Source organism: Schistocerca piceifrons, chromosome 8 (assembly GCF_021461385.2).
Source record: "Schistocerca piceifrons isolate TAMUIC-IGC-003096 chromosome 8, iqSchPice1.1, whole genome shotgun sequence".
In the NCBI taxonomy this organism is placed as follows: domain Eukaryota; kingdom Metazoa; phylum Arthropoda; class Insecta; order Orthoptera; family Acrididae; genus Schistocerca; species Schistocerca piceifrons.
In genome coordinates, this window is record NC_060145.1 from 238,549,497 (window position 1) to 238,569,135 (window position 19,639).

At 40.5% G+C, this 19,639-nt stretch overlaps 1 protein-coding gene across 2 annotated transcripts in view; it reads left to right on the forward strand.

Annotated features, from left to right (window-relative positions):
- Positions 1-19,639, forward strand: part of LOC124711396 (rabankyrin-5-like) — a 122,438-nt gene that overhangs the window by 62,245 nt on the left and 40,554 nt on the right. For both annotated transcript variants that reach the window (XM_047241449.1, XM_047241450.1), the window contains one exon: positions 14,179-14,317. In XM_047241449.1, coding sequence (XP_047097405.1) covers positions 14,179-14,317 — 139 coding nt within the window. The remainder of the gene's footprint in view (positions 1-14,178; positions 14,318-19,639) is intronic.

Consider the following 19,639-nt stretch of genomic DNA (forward strand, 5'->3'; position numbering starts at 1 on the left):
CCAGGCATACACATTGATTGCACCTGGTGTCTTTTCCTGTCTCTTGGCGCCATTTCCCTAAGGGGTACCATCATTCGCCATATGTTTGAACTGCCTACAATTAATGGACCACAACCCTCTTGTGTTTGCCTCCTCCTGACACCGGACAAAACAGGTAAACTGAGTCCCACGGAGTCAGTTCCAATTTCAGTGAAAGGCTGCATTTCAAACTTCTACATCTACATCTACATTTATACTCCGCAAGCCACCCAACGGTGTGTGGCAGAGGGCACTTTACGTGCCACGGTTATTACCTCCCTTTTCTGTTCCAGTCGTGTATGGTTCGCGGGAAGAACGACTGTCTGAAAGCCTCCGTACGCGCTCGAATCTCTCTAATTTTACATTTGTGATCTCCTCGGGAGGTATAAGTAGGGGGAAGCAATATATTCGATACCTCATCCAGAAACGCACCCTCTCGAAACCTGGCGAGCAAGCTACACCGTGATGCAGAATGCCTCTCTTGCAGAGTCTGCCACTTGAGTTTGCTAAACATCTCCGTAACGCTGTCACGGTTACCAAATAACCCTGTGACGAAATGCGCCGCTCTTCTTTGGATCTTCTCTATCTCCTCCTTCAACCCGATCTAGTACGGATCCCACACTGATGAGGAATACTCAAGTATAGGTCGAATGAGTGTTTTGTAAGCCACCTCCTTTGTTGATGAACTACATTTTCTAAGGACTCTCCCAATGAATCTCAACCTGGCACCCACCTTACCAACAATTAATTTTATATGATCATTCCACTTCAAATCGTTCCGCACACATACTCCCAGATATTTTACAGAAGTAACTGCTACCAGTGGTTGTTCCGCTATCATATAATCATACAATAAAGGATCCTTCTTTCTATGTATTTGCAATACATTACATTTGTCTACGTTAAGGGTCAGTTGCCACTCCCTGCACCAAGTGCCTATCCGCTGCAGATCTTCCTGCATTTCGCTACAATTTTCTAATGCTGCAACTCCTCTGTATACTACAGCATCATGCGCGAAAAGCCGCATGGAACTTCCGACACTATCTACTAGGTCATTTATATATATTGTGAAAATCAATGGTCCCATAACACTCCCCTGTGGCATGCCAGAGGTTACTTTAATGTCTGTAGACGTCTCTCCATTGATAACAACATGCTGTGTTCTGTTTGCTAAAAACTCTTCAATCCAGCCACAGAGCTGGTCTGATATTCCATAGGCTCTTACTTTGTTTATCAGGCGACAGTGCGGAACTGTATCAAACGCCTTCCGGAAGTCAAGGAAAATAGCATCTACCTGGGAGCCTGTATCTAATATTTCCTGGGTCTCATGAACAAATAAAGCGAGTTGGGTCTCACACGATCACTGTTTCCGGAATCCATGTTGATTCCTACAGAGTAGATTCTGGGTTTCCAAAAACGACATGATACGCGAGCAAAAAACATCTTGGTTAAGGGGATCAGTACAACACCCTGAGTCATCCGTGGTCCCCATCCACCATGTACAGGATCTGCCATTGACATGCCACTGGCAGTGAGGTGGGTGAGTAATGATAGAGCCTGTATTTTCTCTAAAGGAGACAGGATCAATGCGAGAGGATAGTACTTGAGGTACCTCTGGTACAGGTGTCACAGGTACCTGACTCTTGGGAGCTCTTCCAACACACTGATTCACAGTAGCTGTCAATCATTTGACAGTAGTCAGGGCCATTTCCAGCTGCTTATGAAAACCAACAAACTCATCCCGTTTCAAGAACAGCATTCACAGTGGGGCTGCATTTTGGCTGGTGCAATGTATTATGAGACAGTAATCAAATAACTTTAAATTAAGCCCACTGATTAACTTTTAATCTGTTGAGCTAAAAAATTGTTGATTCCCTGTAAGAATTGAAGCAGATATACAAAATGAGATTTCTATTAAGGCAACACAAAAACCTATGGTAAAAACTGCTTGTTTACTTAAAATGTTTTGAGGTTAATTGTAGTCGTCAGAAAACTTGGAAACAGAGTTAATTTACAGTAATACAGATAATATATAGGACTACTCGTCTTTAAGGGAAGACTAGATGTAACACAATGAGTCAGTTAAAAAATCTGCTGCAGTAACAAAATCATAAATGATGATTTGCTACAAATTGCTAGTAGATTATGCAAAGGACAATGGTGACTTCTGAAAATTCTCGAAAACACACATTTATTTGCGTTGATATACAAAGAAGTTCGGGAGTGATGTATTCTTTAGCAGAACTGTGAACCACAAATGCTGATTTGCTATGAAATAAATTACATATCCAAAACACTCGTACTGGTAACTTGTGAAAATATAGTTTTGTAAGTGTCTGAAAACTCTCAAAATAACCTATTTCTCATGTAATTGAGCAATGAAACTAGATAACGAATGTTTTGAACAACGATGGGCCTACTGTTCGCAAACATTTTAAAAGAGCAAAATTAAATTTGAGCCTACAGTTAACAATTACAGTAAGCACTCATGAATGTTCAAAATTTTGCAATATATCACAATACAAACTGGTATTGATGCAATCAGTGAAAGATTACACAGAAATAATGCGAACAGTAAAATATGGGAATCTAGAACTTCAAATTGGCACACAATCTTGTACACATGGTCTACAAAGAAAAGGTCGTAAGTCGGCTTTTGTACATAAATAAGCATGCATAGTGCATGGATTTTTCACTTAGCTGATTCTGTGCACACTTCTACATGGGTGTGCCATAGTAGAAGACTACAGTGTGAGTTTTCCTCGGTCAAAATTGCTAAAATGTGCAGCACCAACAAAGCACATCTTCTGCCTCTTGCAGTTAGCAATGCAATAGAAATACTGTGCATAAAATCGAAAGAACTCAGCAGAACATCTGGAAGCATGCCATTAACCAATCACATCCAGGTAACATGAGTGATCAAATGACAGCAGTACTTCTATGAACTGAGAAATCTAAATAGCTTATTATTGTGGAAAGATTGGAGAAGGGGTGGGAGGTAGGAAACAGTGATATTATTTTTTTAATTGTCATTTGAAAATAATGCTTATCTCTGACTTGACTTTGTCTTTGTAGGTTGAACTAATTAGTGGTGTGATGTGGATTCTGAGCAAAAGAAAGGTTAATCATCAAGTACCTTAAAAATGGGACTTGGCAAAAAGACATCATTTTTAGATTGGCTCTCAGTTCTGTACCAAGTAAAGTGATACTCTCAGTTCTGTATTAAGCAAAGTGATGTGTTTGTGTAGGGCAAGACCTAAATTGCTTTAGACACATGTTTAATTGTGATTTGATTCTCTCTCATGCCCCTCCCCCTCTCCATCCCCCTTCCCCCGCCCCCAAAAAACACACACACACACACACACACACACACACACACACACACACTCTTCTAAGCTAGCTTGTACAGGGTGTGGCAAAACATCCTCCCTAATTTAATTTAAAGCTAAAATAAACAAAAAACAATCAAAGTAAAGAAACTGTACTATATCGTCATGTAAAGAAATTAAGTGTCCAAGAAACATTTGTCTCAGAGCTTGGAAAGAAATCTGAGCTATGGGAGTGTTCTCTCTGTCCTGTTGGAACCATACCTGGATACCTTGTCGGCCTGCTCTTACATGTGCACACTGTACAGTAAAATCATTGTTACATAGTGGTTTCTCAAAATTCACGAGGATTCTGTCCATTCCAACATTGGAAATTTAGACGATTGACACATTTCGAAAAGTGAAACTCTGCTTCATGCTGCAATGGGCCTCAGCATCATCAGTCACATTTTCAGTGAAGTTTGTCCATGATGTCACATGATTGCAATAATTGCATTCAAACAGTTGGTGAACAATGGCCATCTTGTATAGGTGAAATCATAAGCCCAGTTGCCAAGTTTGATGCATACTCAGATTAGGTAACTGAAGAGCGCTAGCAGCTTTTCGAGCAGATTTTTTAGGAGACACTGAAATTAACACTTCACTGCATTAATGGATTCTGCAGTTCAAATTCTGCATGCCCTCCATCCTATTGTTTTAACCATGTCACCTTTTGATCCAAGGTTCGATGCCCCCAAGCAAATGGTTTTCTGATCTGGAACTGCCACACAGGAAGAATCTGGAAACTTCTCCAGAAAGCTTGCTGGGCAAGAGCACCTGAATAACTGTCTATCAGGAATGAGTCCACAGCATAAGCACATTCTTCTCCTGCCCATGTTGAAGGCACCTAGTGGATTTGGGATGCAGGGGACACTGTGTGGTGCCGGGGTTCTGCGTTCGATTCCTGGCTGGGATGGGGATTTTCTCTGCCCAGGGATTGGGTGTTTGTGTTGTCCTCATCGTTACATTATCATCATCATCATAATTCCTGACAGTGTCTGGATTGGACTGTGTAAAAAACTTGGACAGTGTAAAATTTGGGACTTTGTACGGGCACTGATGACCGTGCAGTTGACCACTCCACAAACCAAACATCACCACCGTGTGGTGCCAGTCAAACAGCCAGAGGTTCCCAAATTGCTTTATTATTGCTCACCCCCATGTTTTAGTACAGGGGACAGTGGTGTGGTTGAAGTAAATAGTGACCTCATGTGTTGTCGTCTGTACTGACAGAGTGCAGCATCAGGCTAGTAGCAGCTCCTGATGCAACCACCTCTGTCACCAATGACTCCTACTACAACTTTGGCTAACTACAGCCTTGAGTGTGGTGGTGCAACTCACACTCTCAGTGCTGAATGAGATGTTCACTCTGCAGCAGAGTGGGCACTGATTTGAAACTTCCTGACAGTTTAAAACTGTGTGCTGGACCAAGGTTCGAACTCAGGACCTTTGCTTTTCACAGGCAAGTGCTCTATCATCTGAGCTACCCAAACACGCTCTACCATCTAAGCTACCCAAGCACAACTCACGACCCGTCCTCACAGCTTCAATTCTGCCAGTACCTCATCTCCTCCCTCCAAACTTCACAGAAGCTCTTTTGCGAACCTAGCAGAACTTTCTTTCAGGAGTGCTAGTTCTGCTAGGTTCACAGAAGAGCTTCTGTGAAGTTTGGAGGGAGGAGATGAGGTACTGGCAGAATTGAAGCTGTGAGGATGGGTCGTGAATTGTGCTTGGGTAGCTCGGATGGTAGAGCACTTGCCCGCGAAAGGCAAAGGTCCTGAGTTCAAGTCTCGGTCTGGCACACAGTTTTAATCTGCCAGGAAGTTTCACTCTCAGTGCTTTCCAACAGGTGGCAGGCAGATGACATAATGGCAGTGACCACTGATGGCAGTGACCACTGATGGCCAGTGAACTGGTTCCCAGAGCCCAGTGTGGTGGCAGCTCTAGCTCCCACGGTTTGAGGGTGGACTGCCCTGTCACGGAGTTGAACTGTGGTCCAGGAACAACATTCTGGATTGTGTCCCAAGCATCACAGCCCCTTGATAGTAGAACTGCGACACTAACACAAGTGACTTTAGTATGAAATGGCTAGATATTTACACCCTTTCTGGCTGCACTTGCTTGGGCTTTGGTGCCATGTGGCACGCATGTTAAAAACTTCATTGAATATCAGTGTGGAATGGATCTGCCTTCTTACACTTAGATACTGCTGTTTCAACTGTTTTCACACTTTGCCTGGCCAACGTGCCTGGCAATGTTGCGACGGCTGTGTTGCACTTAGCAAGGCGTAACACCCGCACTTGCCTGCAGCTTGTGTTGCTGTAATCTACTTCCTACTCTGCGTGTTTCTGACCACGTGTGGTTGGTGCATTACAGTGGCACGGTAGGAAATCATTGCAGGTTACAATTTGCACTAACTAAATGTCAGTTTTGTCTTTTCAGTGTTCTAATCAATGCTTCTTGTTGTTTCAATGTTGCTATGGCAACATATGTAAACAAAACTTCCCACTCCTTAGATATAATTCATTTTACTACAGTTTTGATCCATCTGTTTGTTATTTGAACTTTAAATTAGGGAGGATGTTGTGCTGCACCCTGTGATGAAGCAAGCTGGGATCTTTTTATTTCCTCTCTTGTTTTGCCATCTGCCTCCTTAAATTCATTTTTTCACTTCTGACTAATTACCATTAACATACATGAGTATAATCTGAATTTTCATAAAGGAGAAAGGTTGACCCTCAGTTTTAAAGATTATAGCACTAGATCAGTAGGCAACTTGCGTACAAAAAATAATTGCATAGCCGTCCGGTATAATGAGTTAACGAAAAAATATTTATTTGTGAAAACTCACAATGAGAAGAAACTAAAAAAAAAAAAACAACAGAGAAGTAACAAAAACTAGGAGATTCTATAGTCTTATGGCAAAGATAAAAAACAACACATGACCAAAAAAAACTCTCGTGCACTTTTGATATCACTTTGCACCAGACATGAAAAATATCACTGCCATACAGCCCCCCCCCCCCCCCCTTAAAGTGCGGAGACCCAGGGATATCTTGATACTTGAATTTTATTTGACGTCCAGCCCTGGTGTGCATCAGGTGTCTCGGGGGCAGTGATGTTGTTGTTTGTGGTGGTGATTCACCTGTCTTGGACGATGTACTGAGCGGTGTTTCGGTATGCTCTGCGTCCATCATGTGTTGATGCACAGGCGTGGTGTCAGAGGTCGGAGAGGGTAAAACCCATGCTGGCTTGACACGTTCAATCGATACCTTTGTCGGAACACCATTGTACATTATGTCCACAGTATGCTTATTTCTACTCAGCAGCTGAAATGGACCCGTATATGGTGGTTGTAAAGGCGATTTGACTGAGTCTGTTCGCAATATTACGTGAGAGCAATTGTACAAGTTTTTGTGTACAAACATCTTATGCTAGTCCTCTTGTTGACTTCATGTTTCATGCCCAGCCTGGTCTCTCTTGCGCTTAAAGATAACTTGTGGTCGCTGCAGCATGCATAGTTGCACTCGCAAATCCTCTATTGCAGTTTTTAAATCTCTAATTTCGTTAGAACTTTTTGTTGTTTGTCACGTTGCGACCGCGGCACAGTTTACTGTTATATCGTCAGTTTGGTCTTGCTGGTAATGGTAGTTACCGTACGTGGCATCTGTCGACGTCATTGCGACTGTTGCAGTAGGCTCGTGCATCTCGTAGATTCTGTCTGCAGCAAGCAGCAGTTTGTCAACTGATCTTTCGCCGTATATAGCTAGTGTAGTTCTTACTTGTGTTGGTAGCTGTTGTTGCCATACGTGGAGTAACAGTCTATCAGAGACTGTCAATCTGTCTACCAGGCTGCGTAAATGATGCCAGTATTCTGACGGGGTCCTATCTCCCCGTTTCTCTTGGTACAGTACTTGTTTGACTCTGATATCGACTGACTTCACACACCGAGAAATTAATTCTTCCTTCAGTCTACAATATGCTCCTTCTGTAGGCGGGTTCACTATAATGTCAGATATCAAAATCGAGGTCTGATGGTCCAAATTACTTATCACCAAGGTGAACTTCTCATGATCACTGACTATTCTTTGTTGTAGAAGTATATTTTCCTTTACCGCGAACCATGTGTGTGGCTGAGAAGGCATGAATGGGGGCGCCCGTAATTGCAACCGTTGAGTTGGTGAAGCATTGAAACCAGCGGGTACCTCCATTGGTGTTACTTGCTGTGGTTGTGCTGCCATGGTTGTTGAACCAACATCATTCCTTTGGTCCAGTAAATGCTTTAAGTAGACTGGCAATGGCAAGGAAAGCGTTTCTGAAGAAGAGAAATTTGTTAACATCGAGTATAGATTTAAGAGTCAGGAAGTCATTTCTGAAAGTATTTGTATGGAGTGTAGCCATGTATGGAAGTGAAACATGGACGATAAATAGTTTGGATAAGAAGAGAATAGAAGCTTTTGAAATGTGGTGCTACAGAAGAATGCTGAAGATTAGATAGGTAGATCACATAACTAATGAGGAGGTATTGAATAGGATTGGGGAGAAGAGGAGTTTGTGGCACAACTTGACTAGAAGAAGGGATCGATTGGTAGGACATGTTCTGAGGCATCAAGGGATCACCAATTTAGTATTGGAGGGCAGCGTGGAGGGTAAAAATCGTAGAGGGAGACCGAGAGATGAATACACCAAGCAGATTCAGAAGGATGTAGGTTGCAGTAGGTACTGGGAGATGAAGAAGCTTGCACAGGATAGAGTAGCATGGAGAGCTGCATCAAACCAGTCTCAGGACTGAAGACAACAACAATAACAGCAACATGCTTTAAGTTCATATCTTTCGAAATATGCAACTGCAAAGTTTCTATCTCATTCTGAAGCCTATGAATTTCTTCCGTTATCGAACCATATCAATTGCCGTTGTTGTTCATTGCTTTTGCAGTTAATGTTCGACGTAGCTAACGAAAGATTTAATGTTCCTTAATCAGAGGTCACCAATTATGTAGGCGACTTGCCTACAACAAATAATTGCATAGCCGTCCGGTATAATGAGTTAACGAAAAAATATTTATTCGTGAAAAACACAATGAGAAAAGAAAAAAACAACAGAGAAGTAACAAAAACTAGGAGATTCTATAGTCTTACGGCAAAGATAAGAAACAACACATGACTAAAAAAAAAAAAACTCTCATGCACTTTTGATATCACTTTGCACCAGACATGAAAAATATCACTGCCACAGATCTAACTTTGTGCTCAGTTTTATGTATGTAATTGATTTCCTGCTTTTTTTTATTATCATCATTCATAGTTAATATATTTTGTTATAGGGTGAAGTCAGTAATTGTTTTGTAACTTAAATTCTGTTGTTGACTTACAAACAAATATAAATTCTGATCTAATTATAAACATTTGGAGGAACAACCAGTGGCACCCTTTAAGTATTTATTTGGCTGTATTCAAAAACATGTTAGCAAAGCCAGCCCTTCATTAATTCCAAAGTAATTAACAGTTTTGTCAGAAGTATTGTTTGTATAACTATATCTGTTAATTTCATCATGTATACAAATAATATGGCTTAACCCCTGTAGTAGAAGAAACTGTTAAAAAGATGACATTTTTCTATATATTCCATTAATTGAATGAGTTAAGTTTTAATTGTAATTTCTGTAACTTAAGCATCAAACAATGTATAGTTTCAGTACCCATTATTGCGATGATATATAAAGGCCTGATTTTTGATCCCGAGACAATCAGTCGGTGGCCCATTTTTCAGACAAGGAATCTGTGCTGGTTAGAACAACAACAATGCATCAACTTAACTGTGAAATACGTGTAACACAATTAGGCCATGTGTTGAAACACTGACGGTGTCTGTTCAGTATGTACCATATTATTCTGCAAGAACTGCGTGGTTAGGTTTTTACTGCTCATAGATTCAACAGTAAACTATTGTAGCTGTATGTTGATGTTTGCCTGCAAACTATTAATGCGGCTTTTGACACTTCAAGCTTTCCCGGCAGATGTGTTGTAAATAGTCTTCACGGGTTTGCCACAATGATCTGCAAGTAGATGTTGTCATATTCAAATTCCCTATGCCAAAAATGTTGTAGCCTCTCCCCGATGTTATTCAATCTGTATATTAGGCAAACAGTAAAGGAAACAAAGGAAAAAATTGGAGTAGGTATTAAAAACCAGGGAGAAGAAATAAAAACTTTGAGGTTCGCCGATGACATTGTAATTCTGTCAGAGACAGCAAAGGACTTGGAAGAGCAGTTGAACGGAATGGACAGTGTCTTGAAAGGAGGATATAAGATGAACATCAACAAAAGCAAAATGAGGATAATGGAATGTAGTCGAATTAAGTCGGGTGATGCTGAGGGAATTAGATTAGGAAAAGAGACACTTAAACTAGTAAGGGAGTTTTGCTATTTGGGGAGCAAAATAACTGATGATGGTCGAAGTAGAGAGGATATAAAATGTAGACTGGCAATGGCAAGGAAAGCGTTTCTGAAGAAGAGAAATTTGTTAACATCGAGTTTAGATTTAAGTGTCTGGAAGTCATTTCTAAAAGTATTTGTATGGAGTGTAGCCTTGTATGGAAGTGAAACATGTACAATAAATAGTTTGGACAAGAAGAGAATAGAAGCTTTCGAAATGTGGTGCTACAGAAGAATGTTGAAGATTAGGTGGGTAGATCACGTAACTAATGAGGAGGTATTGAATAGGATTGGGGAGAAGAGAAGTTTGTGGTACAACTTGACTAGAAGAAGGGATCGGTTGGTAGGACGTGTCCTGAGGCATCAAGGGATCACAAATTCAGCGTTGGAGGGCAGCGTGGAGGGTAAAAATCGTAGAGGGAGACCAAGAAATGAATACACTAAGCAGATTCAGAAGGATGTAGGGTGCAGTAGGTACTGGGAGATGAAGGAGCTTGTACGGGATAGAGTAGCATGGAGAGCTGCATCAAACCAGTCTCAGGACTGAAGACCACAACAACAACAACATGACAAAAATTGCAGAGTGGCTCTCCTGCATGTGTGCTGGACACTGTTTGCCAACAGTGCAGACAGACATTACTCACCAACGGCCATACTAGACCAATGTTATGATGGGTCTGTTATCGAAGAATCTCGATTTTCGCATCATGATTTAATAGCAGCCAGTGCAGTGTTCCAGGCTGTGCTCAGCTGAAATCCCACACCTCTGTTGATGAGATTATCGGCTGTACGGATATGTATTGCTTTCTTAATGACGCAATCCCAGAAAGATGATGCCGGGATTAAAACTTCCGCCTTTTCATAAATCATCCGATTTTCTGTATTCAGACAGTGTTCCGCGATTGCAGACTTTTCCAGTTGACAAAGGCGTGTATGACGCTGGTGTTCATCGCAGCATTCTAGTGCTGTGGGGCGTGTCTGGCCTATACACGCTGCCCACATTGACAAGGAATCTTGTACACACCACATTTCCTCAGGCCAAGGTCATTCTTAACCGAATCCAACAGGTTTCTCAGTTTTGCAGATGGTTGAAACACACATTTAATTCCATATCTTGCGAGGACTTTTCAGATTCTTGACGACATGGCACCCAAATACGGCAAAAAGGCTAAAGTGGTGGGTTTCTTCGTATCTTCATTCTGCTCCGTAGATTGAACTTGCTTGGGCTTGAATGCATTACGTATCTGTCTCTCAGAATAACCATTTTGTCAGAACACTGTCTTCAAATATTGTATTTTACTCAACAGGCTCTCAGGATCAGATACCGCTTGTGCTCTATGAACTAACACCCATAATGCACTACCGCATTGTGCAGGATTATGGCAGCTTGTGGTCTGCAGATATAGATCTGTATGTGTTGGCTTGCAGTAGACGCTGTGTCCCAAGGTTTCATCTGCTTTCCTTTGTACCAAAACATCAACAAAGGTGAAGTATCATCTTTTTCCACTTCCATTGTGAATTTTATATTCGGATGGAACGAATTCATATGCTGAAGAAATGTAGGTAGAGTATAAAGTCCATGTGGCCACACCACAAATGTGTCGTCCACATACCGCAGAAAACAAGAGGGTTTGAGAGTGGCTGACTGTAGTGCTTTTTCTTCAAAGTCCTTGATAAAATAATTGGCCTCCACAAGAGACAGAGGGCTTCCCATGGCGACACCATCCACTTGTTCAAAATATTGGTCATGAAATAAGAAGTATGTCGAAGTAAGCATTTACTATATGCAGGATCGCCAAGCAGTTTGTATATCTTGCTGTTATATTCTGTGCATTAGAGAAGCACAGTAGCATTTCCTTTGTCAGCAGGTAAGATGACGATGTCTTAGTATTCTCTCAATTCTCGTAGAGCACTTCTTTCAGCAGAGGTGATTTTAAAAGTTGGACCTTGATGAAGCTTGAGTCAAGATGTGATATGTTTCAAACCTAATCTCTTTAGCAGCATCCTTAGGAAGTTTTGAAACAGCCTGCTCTATTCCACTAATCACATCTCTGATGGGAATGGTCCCTGGTGTAGGTGCAAAATTCAGACCCTTCTCTAGCACCAAAACAAGTTTGAGGAGGACATAGTAGCATAATTTAAACATTTGCTTACTTCAACATACTTCTTATTTCATGACCAATATTTTGAACAAGTAGATGGTGTCGCCATGGGAAGTCCTCGGTCTCCTGTGGTGGCCAATAATTTTATGGAGGACTTTGAAGAAAAAGCACTACAGTCAGCCAGTTTCAAACTGTCTTGTTTTCTGCAGTATGTGGATGATATATTTGTGGTGTTGCCACATGGACTTGATACTCTACCTACATTTCTTCAGCATCTGAATTCGTTCCATCCAAATATAAAATTCACATTGGAAGTGGAAAAAGATGATACTTTACCTTTGTTGATGTTTTGGTACAAAGGAAAGCAGATTGAACCTTGGGACACAGCGTCTACTGCAGACCACAAGCTGCCATAATCCTGCACAATGCGGTAGTGCATTATGGGCATTAGTTCATAGAGCACAAGTGGTATCTGATCCTGAAAGCCTGTTGAGTAAAATACAACATTTGAAGACAGTGTTCTTACAAAATGGTTATTCTGAGAGACAGATACGTAATGCATTCAAGCCCAAGCAAGTTCAATTTATGGAGCAGAGTGAAGATACGAAGACACCCACCACTATAGCCTTTTTGCTGTATTTTGGTGCCATGTCGTCAAGAATCGGAAAAGTCCTCGGAAGACGTGGAATTATAAACGTGTGTTTCAACCATCTGCAAAACTGAGAAACCTGTTGGATTCGGTTAAGGATGACCTTGGCCTGAGGAAATGTAGTGTGTACAAGATTCCTTGTCAATATGGGCAGCGTGTATAGGCTAGACACGCCCCACAGTACTAGAATGCTGCGATGAACACCAGAGTCATATACGCCTTTGTCAACCGGAAAAGTCGGCAATTGCGGAACACTGTCTGAATACAGAAAGTCAGATGATTTATGAAAAGGCAGAAGTTTTAATCCTGGCATCATCTTTCTGGGATTGCGTCATTAAGAAAGCAATATCTATCCATACAGCCGATAATCTCATCAACAAGGGTGCGGGATTTCAACTGAGCACAGCCTGGAACCCTGTACTGGCTGCTATTAAATCATGATGTGAAAATCAAGGTTCTTCGATAACAGGCCCGTCATAACATTTGTCTAGTTGATGAGTACCTTCTGGCCACACTGTTGGCAAATGCAGTGTACAGCACACGTGCAGGAGAGCCACTCTGTGATTTTCGGCAGAGGGAGTTTGAATGCAGCACCAGCTATCTGCAGTTCATTGTTCATGCACGATTTCCACACATGCGTCTTCTTTGTGCGGGTGCTCTAGAAAGGAGGCATTGACGTGTGGATACCGTCAGTCATACTTAGCCACCAGGAAGGTTGAACCACCTGAAGATGTCGGACAATTGCTCCGAGGAAATATTGTGGAATTTGCACAATGTGACCTGGCGGCAAACCCACAAAGACTATTAATAGCGCTTATCGAAAGTTAACCACTAGTGGACTGGCCATATTAACTGTGTAATATTGGGGGGGGGGGGGGGGGGTTTGAACAGTGAAAGTACAGAACTGTGACACATAATTGTGCACCTGTTGGCTACATCATTTACAGTAGTCATTGTTGAATTTCCAACCTCCCATTTTTCACAACGCAGTACGTTGACACTGAGGACCACCAATGAAGAAATAAAGCAGGCGAATGTCATAACCGTTCAGAACAACTCCAACTATCCCCATTCTGGGTACTTTTATCATCATTTATTTTTGTATTCATTTTGTGAAACTGAGGAGTTTGTTTCAGCTTGATTATCAGAGCCTTTGTGCTTTTCCTCTCAGTATCTCTCTGTCCATTCTTCTTTCCGCCCATTAACTTGTCAAGTAGCTTGTAAGCAAATTTGTGTTTATAATTATAGTTTTAATTTTTTTTTTAATTCTTGAAAGATTTCTCTATGTGTAACTTTTACGTTGTCGTCATCATCCACAGGCTTGTTGATTGTTACAACACTCTCTCTCTCTCTCTCTCTCTCTCTCTGTCTCTCTCTCTCTCTCTGTCTCTCAATAAATAACATACTAATTTTTTGAGAAGTAGATTTGATCATGTACCTTGATTTAAAGCATTACATTAGTAAAGCTTATTTAGGGTCAACTAAATTTGGTACAAAGGAACTAAGTGAGTAGCACTTGATATTGATGTCATGCTCATGTATTATATTAATAGCCATTAAGTTAAATTTGCTTGTTATCTACAATTTTTTATCACTTTGTATTTTTACAGGCAGTAAACCTGAAAGGGAGAAATCCTCTGCATGAACTTGCAGGGGCATCAAAGGACACTGCAGCTGGAATTGCTGAATTGTTCATAGAATGTATTCCATATTATCCACTTGACAAACCGGATTTTGATGGCAACACAGGTGAGAAATTCTATAACATTTCTTGATCTCTTCAGCTGCTCTTAACATTATGGATCCTTTGCAGTAACAGAAAAAATAGTGAACAACTCTGTGGTTTTTACGAAAGAGAGGTGAGTGTGTGTGCATCTCCCCCCCACCCCCCCCCCCCCCACACCCCCACCCCACCCCACCCCACCCCACCCCAAATATCAAACAATGTAAGTGTTCACTTTGTATGAGTACTACAGAGAGGCAGTGAGTGAGAACAAGAGATACAGCAGTTTATAGTTGGCCAGAAAAGGAGCATTGATGTCCAGGGTCAGTTTTGAGTTTCTCACCTCACTATACAAATCTGCTATTGGTTTAGCATTTAAGTATATAAATGTTACATCTCTGGGGATAGAGAAATTGTAACGTGTGCTTACTCATAATAGCATCAAGATTATCCACAGAGCAGTTGTTTCTGAAATAAAATAAATAAATGAAAATAAAAAATTGGTACACTTGTAACAAATTGACTGATTATGCCCAGTTCTATATATCATGATGTTATGACCCAATGCTTGAACCTATTGTGTCAGAACAACTGCTTCTTATTATTCTGCCAGCGATCCATATTTCTGGAAACATTTTCCTGCAACATTTGAACAGCTTTTCAAATAAAGTCATTTTTCATATGTGTTGTAAAGTTAACAGGTGCACATTAGTAAATTAGGTGGAATGAAAGCTTATACATGATGGTTGGGTACAGTTGTTACAGCCTGAAGATGAACATGTTGTCCTACCATATGAGGAAAAATAATGTGCCGTTCAGTGTACTTAAATGTGCTGGAAAATTACAGTGAACCACAGTTACTTTTGAGAACAGTTTTCCAATAAGAAAATGACTTTACATGATATCAATTTCCAGGTGAATTCTATGAACTTGTCCTATGCCATTGGCCCTTTGATAGCCTATATGATTTTTCTTCTTGTTTTTTGTTACAGAAAAGAGTGCACTTTTAGCCAGTGCTACAAATTTGAATGGCTAGATTATGGGGGTGATAAGATAGCTCATAGTAATTTTACTTTTGGAGGTTTGAAAAGAATATTTCCTAGGTGCTACTCATGCTGCAACTAAGATTACGCAGAGATATGTTTAAACTTTGTAAAACCAGAGATTATACATACATCGACTACAAAGATGTAAGCTCTTGTTTCTCACTGCATCTAACTAAATTAATAATCCAAATATAATAGAAAGAAACCATCCACATGGTGAAAATATATATAAAAAACAAAGATGCTGTGACTTACCAAACGAGAAAGTGCTGGTAGATAGACACAATAAGAAAACACACACACACACAAATTTCAAGCTTTTGCAACCCAAGGTTGCTTCATCAGGAAAGAGGGAAGGAGAGGGAAAGACAAAAGGATGTGGGTTTTAAGGGAGAGGGTAAGGAGTCATTCCAATCCCGGGAGCAGAAAGACTTACCTTAGGGGGAAATAGGGACAGGTATACACTCGCGCACACACACACATATCCATTGGCACATATACAGAAACAGGCAGACATATCAATCCGATACCCAGGAATGCAAAGAAGACAGACAAAATCTCTCATCCTTCAAACCATTATCTGTATTGTGCTTAGGGTTACCCAGAAGGGGAAATAGAATTACAGATACTGCTTATCACAATCACGCGTTTACTTTCAGGAATGCCAAAATTAATTTCTGAGACAAAATTATTTGAAACTTTATATTTGTTTTCAGTTTCCTCCTACTTTCTTAAGTGCCGTTTTGAGTCCTTGGTATTGTCACAAAGTTTGTAATGTATAAGATAACTATAACAGCTGCAGCAGTAACTTACAATTTGAATACAGCATGACTGGACGTAATTTAGAAGGATAGGAAGAAATCATGTTTTTATGAAACGGAATTACTATGAGCTTCTATAAAGTATGTTTGTTTTCCAAAAATTAAAAAGCTTTCTTGTCTCCTCAATTCTATTCAGTACCTCCTCATTATTTACATGATTGAACCATCTAATCTTTAACATTTTTCTGTAGCTTAAAATTTCAAAAGCTTCTATTCTCTTTTTGTTTAAACTGTTTATGTTCCATGTTTCACTTCCATACATGGCTACACTCAAGACAAATACCTTCAGGAAAGGCTTCCTAAGTCTTAAATCCATATTCAGTGTTAACATATTGCTCTTCTTCAGAAACACTTTCCTTGCCATTACCAGTCTACATTTTATATCCCCTCTACTTCAACAATCATCCATTATTTCGCTTCCCAAACAGCAAAACCTGTCTACTACTTCGTGACTCATTCGAATGTAATTCCCATAGCATCATCTGATTTAATTCCTTGTCTTGCTTTTGTTGATGTTCATCTTATATCCTTCTTTCAAGACACTGTTCATTATGTTCAACTGCAATTCTGTCTTTTTCTGTCAGAATTACAATGCCATTGGCAGACATCCAAGTTTTTATTTCTTTTCCCTGAACTTTAATTCTTGCTCCAAATTTTTCTCACCGAGCGAGGTGGCGCAGTGGTTAGCACACTGGACTCGCATTCGGGAGGACGACGGTTCAATCCCGTCTCCGGCCATCCTGATTTAGGTTTTCTGTGATTTCCCTAAATCACTTCAGGCAAATGCCGGGATGGTTCCTTTGGAAGGGCACGGCCGATTTCCTTCCCCATCCTTCCCTCACCCGAGCTTGCGCTCCGTCTCTAATGACCTCGTTGTCGACGGGACGTTAAACACTAATCTACTCCTCCTCCTCCTCCTCCTCCAAATTTCTCTTTGGTTTCTTATACTGATTGCTCAGTGTACAGATTGAATAACATAGTGGATAGGCTACAAGCATGTCTCATTCCCTTCTCAACCACTGCTTCCCTTTCGTGCTCCTCAACTCTTATAACTGCCATCTGGTTACTGTACAAGTTGTAGGATAGCCTTTCACTCTGTGTTTTATCCTTACTACCTTCAGAATTTCAAAGAGAGTATTCCAGTTAACACTGTTAAAAGTTTTATCTAAGTCTAAAGATGCTGTGGATGTAGGTTTGCCTTTCCTTAACCTATCTTCTACGACAACCTGTAGGGTCATTATTGCCCTGCACGTTCCTAAATTTCTCCAGAATTCAAACTGATCTTCCCTGAGGTCAGCTTTGCTACCACTTGCTTCATTCTTCTGTAAAGAATTCATATCAGTATTTTGCAACCACGGTGAGTCAAACACATAATTCAGTAATTTTTACACTTGTCAGCGACTGCTTTCTTTGGAACTGGAAGTATTACACTCTTCTTGACATCTGAGGGTATTTTGCCTCTCTACATCTTGCACACCAGATGGAAATGTTTTGTCATTACTACCTCTCCCAAGGCTATCAGAAGTTCTGATGGAACGTCATCTACTCCAGGAGCCTTATTTCAACATGGGTATTTCAGTGCTCTGACAAATTCTTCTTGCAGCATCGTATCTCCCATCTCATCTTCTATGTCCTTCCTCATTTTTGTCATATTGGCTTGAAGTCCAACTCCCTTGTGTAGACCCTCATGTATTCTTCCCACCTTTCAGCTTTCACTTTTTTTCATAGTACTGGTTTTCTATCTGAGATCTTGATATTAATACAGCTGCTTCCCTTCTCCCTTAAAGTTTGTTTAGTTTTTGTGTAAGCAGCATCTACTTGTCCCATAGTGAAATATGCTTTGAGATCCGTACATTTGTCCTCTACCCACTCCTGCTTAGCCATTTTGCAGTTCCTGTCAATCTTATTTTTTAGACTTTGTATTCACTTTCACCTGATTCATTTTCTGGATTTTTATATTTTCTCCTTTCATCAATTAAATTCAGTGTATCCTGTCTTACCTAAGGATTTCTACTAGGCCTTGTCATTTCACCTATTTGATCCCCTGCTGCCTTCACCATTTTCTCTCTTAAAGCTACCCATTTTTGTTTTGCTGTATGCCTTCCCCTGCTCTAGTCAACCATTGCTTAATGCTCTCTCTGAAACTCTCAACTACTTCTGGTTCTTTCAGCTCATCCATGTTACACCGCCTTAATTTCCTACCTTTTGCAATTTCTCCAGGTGTCTTCTACATATACAACCTTTTTTTGATGATTCATAACAAAGTGTTAGGGATGATTAAATTATGCTCTGTGCAAAATTCTGCCAGGTTGGTTCCTCTTTCATTCCTTTCCCCGAGTCCGTATTCACCTGCCATTTTTCCTTCTCTTCCCTATCCTACTAGATAGTTCTAGTCTCAAATCACAGTTAAATTTTCATGTCCCATAACACTCCAATTAATTTCTTTTATCTCATCATATATTTCTTCAATCTCTTCATCATCTGTGGTCTGATTGGCATATAAATTAGTGCTACTATGGTAGGTGTGGGCTTTGTGTCTATCATGGCTACAATAATGGATTCACTATGCTGTTCATAGTAGCTTACCTGCATTCCTTTTTTCTTACTCATTATTAAATCCCTTCCTGCATTACCCCTATATAACTCTGTATTTATAAATATAATAGAAAGAAACATTCCACATGGGAGAAATATATTAAAAAAGATTCTGTGACGTACCAAAAGAGAAGGTGCTGGTAGATACACACAAATTTCAAGCTTTCGCAACCCACTGTTGCTTCATCAGCGCCTTCTTGTTTGGTAAGTCACAGAATCTGTATTTATAAACCTGTACTCACCTTAGCAGAAGTCTTGTTCATGTGCCGACTGACTTCACTAATTCCCCCTGCATCTCATGTCAACCATTCCATTTTCCTTTTTTAAATTTTCTAACCTATCTGCCTAATTAAGGAAGACAACAACAACAACAACAACAACAACAACAATTGTTGTTCTTTTTGTTGTTGTTTCATGTGGCTCAATTGCCTGGTGCAAGTCTCTCAATTGGTTGTGACATCAGTGACTTACACATCCCTAACCCACCTCAGTTATCCAGCTGGAGAAAAGGGAATTACAGTTTAACACGGAATCAAAACAGTGTGTCATTTCTGGCAGACAACCTTTTGCTTTCCAGGTGTGCGCTTTATCACTAGAGCACCAGGCCCAACAGTATTGATTGATCTTACATTTTCACACCCCCCCCCCCCCTTCCCCTTCTGCCCCCTTCTAATAGCTAGATGCTTGTCTTATTGAGATTGCCGTTATTTTTGAAACATGAGCACATTGGTGTTTTTTAACCAATACATAAAGTTTGGATTTCCTTAAATATGGTTAACAATGTATATCATTAGTGGCCCATCAAAATTTGGATCTGCTTCGTAGCAAAGTAAAGGTAGATGGCTTATTCTGTACTTATAGCAGACAATACCCACAGCTGCTGAAT